Here is a 5011-nt window from a genome sequence, read left to right on the forward strand (position 1 = left end):
GTGACCAGAGTAATTGCTTTTGAGTTACGCCTCCTGAGACTGCCTCATCCCAGGTGTTCTCCGTGGCTGAGAGCCTGGCTCTTGCACTCAGGCTGAGATTGTTACTGTTATTTGCTGTTCAGTCCAAACCAACTCATACCTGACCCTCTAGTAGGCTTTGAGAGGCAGTAGATTGCATCAAAGTTGATTTCTCATTGGTCTTCTATGAAACAGCTGGTGGATTTGAACCATATTCCTTTGGGTTAATAGCACAATTTCTTACCATTAGACCATCAGAGTTCTAATGTCAGGCTGAGATTATGGGCTACTTTTTTTTCCACAAGCCCTATGTGAAATAAATTTGGAAGATTCTGAGGATCTTCCTTCCAAAGGTAGAATGTATTTCTTGGTCCTCTTTCATTGTCTTTTCTGATTTTCAGTTACTTTAAGGAACCCTGGTGGTGTAGTGTATTGTGTGCTAATCTGCTAATTAAAGGTTGGTGGCTTGATTCCACCAGCTGCTCTATAAGAGGAAGATAGGTAGTTTTCTTTTCAAAAATTTACAGCCTTGGATGCCTAATAGAAGGTCACTATGAGTCACAATTAACTTGACAGCAGTCTGGTTATTTAGATGCCCTTTTACTGTGTTCACATTTCTATTGAATTTGCTAAAAAAAAAAAGTTCTCCCAAAATGGACCAATTTATGTTACTAATTCAGAATGCCATGAAATGTTTCTTTTCAATTTTTCTAGAGTTGGAGGGAATGGAGTACTAGAGACATCTGAAGTATTTTCTGTGCAGAGAAGACATGAGACTACAGATCTGGTAAGAAACTGCCTTTGTTGTTCTTAGGTGCTGTAGAGTTGAGTAAAGCTGACAACAACCCTATGAACAACAGATCTGAGCCCTCCCTATCCTGTGCCATTTTTATCATCTCTAACATCCTCAAGCCCATTGCTGCAGTCAGTGTAAAGCCATCTCGTTGAATGTCTTCCTCTCTTTTGCTGACCTCCACCTTTCTGAACATGAAGTCCCAGTCTTAGCTCAGTTATTATTGCTTAGTCACAGTTATTTTAACTCAGAAATATGGTTTGCCAACAGAGACTAGACAGATTTCAAAGGTTATTTCCCATTCCAACTGATGCCATGCTTTAGAAAAGCTGGTCAAATTGGCAGAAAGACTCTTCTAAGTCTCATGACCCAATTTTATGGGTTTTTATCATGAGCAGAACATAGGCTTGGGAACCAAGAGAACCTGGCTTGGAATTGTGTTGACTTGGGTAAATTTTTCAATCTTTCAGAGTTTCCCTTTTTCTATCTGAACAACAGAATATTACAGCCATTATAAAATAGTGTTTCTAAGAAACAGCAAAGATGACAGAAATGTGGGTATCCTACTCACCAGATTCTAAAGAGAGGAAAATTCTTTCTACTTCCCCCGGAAATAACCAGATTTAACTAAAGACATTGCCCCAGGAGTGGCCACAGCCTCCTCAGGGCACCTCCACAGGGGCGGGGCCTGTCTCTAGTCCTGCATTCTGTGTCCTTATGACTCAGTGCCTGTGTGCACAGACTCAATTGGGTGCCTGGAGGCGTTCAAGACCCTGTCTGGCCAGGCCATGTGTAGGCTTTGAGTGGGGCCTGTCTCCCTGATCTCCAGGGGAAATACAGCAGGGTTTTGTAGAGCAAGGACCAGTGATGCTCTGCTCTTTGTCAGAGAGGTGGTGATGGACAGGAGGGGAGGCAGAGGTGTTGGAGAAGTAGGGAGAGCCAGTGCCGACTGAACTGTAGGGCTCACAAGGAGAGGGAGGAGGATGTGGAGTCACAAGATCAAGGCTGCTTTTTTGTCAGTTTTCCACTGACTGTTGTGAAACTGTCAGACAAAGCTGTAGCCAGCCCTGCCACAGGGTGTCAGAGAGCCCTGTGAGGAGGCAGAGGCAGGGCAAGTAAGAACTAGACCTGGCTGATCCAGGCCTCTGCAGAACTGAGCTCACAGCTTAGCTAGGTGGAAGCAAATTAGGCTTATTCCATGCAGGCAGTTAGGTTGGGGCTTCAGGAAACCGTAGAGGTGCCTCTTCAAGGGTGGCTGGAGCTCTATGGACTCAAGTGTGCAAGGCTCTCCTGCCAGGTGCCATATGCAACTACGGATTGGTAGCAGCAAGTTCAGTGTGAGGCAAGTACCATCCTGACCACTGGACATGTCAGTCCATTCAAAACAAAGCCATGGACCTTATTATTGTCATTCTCACCATCTTACAGATGGAGAAACTGAGGCCTGGCGTGGCGGGGTGTATCAGTAGGGACATAGTATTGGAGCCCAGGTAGCATGGCTCTGAGGTAGAAGCCCATTACAGTATAAGGCCCCATTCCAGCCTGGCCAAGCCTGGGAAGGTAGCTTCCTATGCTTCCCAGGTGTAGCAATGTACAGATATTGGCAAGACAGAGGCAAGGTCAAAGTTCACACCCTAGTTTGGGCCTTACATGCTCCCAGCACCTCAGGACAAGGCCCAGCTTCTGCTGTTGCTATTTCACAGAGCTGTATCTCCAAATGAATGCCCCCACTTCCTTGTTGCTCATCTATTTTTGAGCATGGGCTCTGAATCCTCTCCCCTTTCCTCCCCATCCAAATTTCAATTAGAGCTCATGATCTGCTCATGATCTCATTCTGTGTAATCAGTTCCCAGAGCAGTACTTTCTTATCTCTCCATCCTTGCAGAGATGATGACCTGGAGAGAGGGTCCCCTGGCTTACAGTAGGTAATTTGCAAAATGAACCTTCAAGGAGTGCAAAGGATGAAGCCACACCCAGAATTTCAAAGGCTGTGAGATGGTGTGTGAGTTGTGAGAGAGCGCTTCCCAACTGCTCAGAAGCCAATCGCAAAGTTAAGAAGAGGATGTGAAGAGAACATTCAACTCCAGCGACAAGAGAAGCAAGCAGTTGCACAGCTGATAATTATCCCAACTGGGACCCAGATTAGAAGTGTTGCACAAATGGAACCTCAGTGAACAAATAAAATAAGATAAAATAAAATTTGATAAGCAAGGGTAAAAATCTGACGAGCTGAATTCAGGTCCTTGATTCAAGCCCCTGCAGATTTTGAACAAGGTTGGAGTCAGGTTTCTGTGAGCAGGAGTTAATCAGGGAACCGGAAGCAGGAGTCTGTTCTATGGAAATCTCCTAGAGAGCTTCCTTCCCTGGTGTTTTCTTGTTAACAGAGGTAGAACCAGGTGAGAGCTCTTTCAGAAGTGGGAGCCTTGCCTTGGTATCCTAAAGTATTTGGAACCACTAATTGCACCCATTGCCATCAAGCCAGAACTGCCTCGTAGCTCACCCTCCAATGGGTTTCTTGGGCTGTAAAATGCACAAGAATAGATCACCAATCTTTCTCCCTTGGAGGAGCTGGTGAGTCTGAATTATCAGAGAAGTGCCACCTTAGGGTTAGCAGCAAAACCCTCTACAGATCAAGACATGAGAGGCTTGGGTAGTACAGAAAGTGGTAGTGGTGGGAGAACATTTGTTTTTCCTCAGGCAAAATGTCTAAACACAGGAGATGTATGAAAATACACACACACACACACACATATATATATATATATATGTATTTCTATTTCTATTTCTATTTATACAGCTATTATTTTCATTTTGTTGTATGTACTTCAATACTGGTTAACTTATGCATTTTTATAATCAGGCTGTGTAAGTAATTTTGTATACATTTCTCCCCAAACGAGTTTCCTCTAGATTGTTCTTTTTGTGTTTTTTGTTTGTTTTTTTATTTTTTTAAATTGAAGAATGGCACAGAACTATAATTAGTTGTCCTATATCCTACCTCTTGATATCCTCCCAGAGTTCATTTGGTCTATGCTCATTGGTGCTCAAGGCCTCAAACCTGTTCCTGAGATGGTTTTGAAATTCGAGTGGGACACTCTTAAGATCAAGTCTTGGTTCCCGTGGACTTGATTTAATTTTCCTCAACTTTAGCTTTAACTTGCATATGAGTAGTTGGTGGTCTGTCCCACAATCAGCACCCGGCCTGATTTTCACTGCTGATATTCAGCTTCTCTACCGAGTCTTTCCACAAATGTAATAGAGTTGATTCCTATTTATACTATCAGGTGAGATCTAGTGTATAGCCTGTGTTTATGTTTCTTATAAAAAGTATTTGCGAGGGCCGACGGCCCGGGCGCTGACGGCGGCAGGAGCCCGGGGGGCAGCGTGGACGCTCACGGCGCCGGCTGGGGTATCACCGAGGGCCTCGACCCCCGAAATGGCACTGCTGGCCGAGCACCTCCTGAAACCGCTGCCTGCGGACAAGCAGATCGAGACGGGGCCCTTCCTGGAGGCGGTGTCCCACCTGCCGCCTTTCTTCGATTGCCTCGGGTCCCCAGTCTTCACTCCCATCAAGGCAGATATAAGTGGCAACATCACGAAAATCAAGGCCGTATATGACACCAACCCTGCCAAGTTCCGGACCCTGCAGAACATCCTGGAGGTGGAGAAGGAGCAGTACGGAGCAGAGTGGCCCAGAGTTGGGGCCACACTGGTGCTGATGTGGCTGAAGAGGGGTCTCCGCTTCATCCAGGTCTTCCTGCAGAGCATCCGTGATGGGGAGCGAGATGAGAACCACCCCAACCTCATCCGCGTCAACGCCACCAAGGCCTATGAGATGGCTCTCAAGAAATACCATGGCTGGATCGTGCAGAAGATCTTCCAGGCAGCACTGTATGCGGCCCCCTACAAGTCCGATTTCCTGAAGGCGTTGTCCAAGGGGCAGAACGTGACTGAGGAGGAATGCCTGGAGAAGACCTGCCTTTTCCTGGTCAACTACACGGCCACCATTGACATCATCTACGAGATGTACACAAAGATGAACGCTGAGCTCAACTACAAGGTGTAGCGGTGCCCGGTGCTGGCCCCTTACCACAGACACACCGGCACAGGCAGACCCGGACCACTGTGACCACAGCCAGCAGGCCCACTCCCCCAGGGATACTTTCCCTGAGTATGGCCCACAGCGCAGCCCAGGATTGC

General features: G+C 46.5%; 1 protein-coding gene across 1 annotated transcript; it reads left to right on the forward strand.

The window, feature by feature from the left end:
- The first annotated feature begins 4247 nt into the window (after window positions 1–4247).
- LOC102859634 (glycolipid transfer protein-like) lies at window positions 4248–4877 on the forward strand. The gene has a single exon (XM_006897702.1). The coding sequence runs from the start codon at window positions 4248–4250 to the stop codon at window positions 4875–4877; it is 630 nt and encodes a 209-aa protein (XP_006897764.1).
- The last annotated feature ends 134 nt before the right edge of the window (window positions 4878–5011 follow it).

This window comes from Elephantulus edwardii, unplaced genomic scaffold, assembly GCF_000299155.1.
Source record: "Elephantulus edwardii isolate Elephantulus edwardi_28Jun2011 unplaced genomic scaffold, EleEdw1.0 scaffold00213, whole genome shotgun sequence".
In the NCBI taxonomy this organism is placed as follows: Eukaryota; Metazoa; Chordata; class Mammalia; order Macroscelidea; family Macroscelididae; genus Elephantulus; species Elephantulus edwardii.

Coding starts and splice junctions, on each gene's coding strand:
- LOC102859634 (XM_006897702.1), top strand. CDS start 4,248: ATGGCACTGCTGGCCGAGCACCTCCTGAAACCGCTGCCTGCGGACAAG.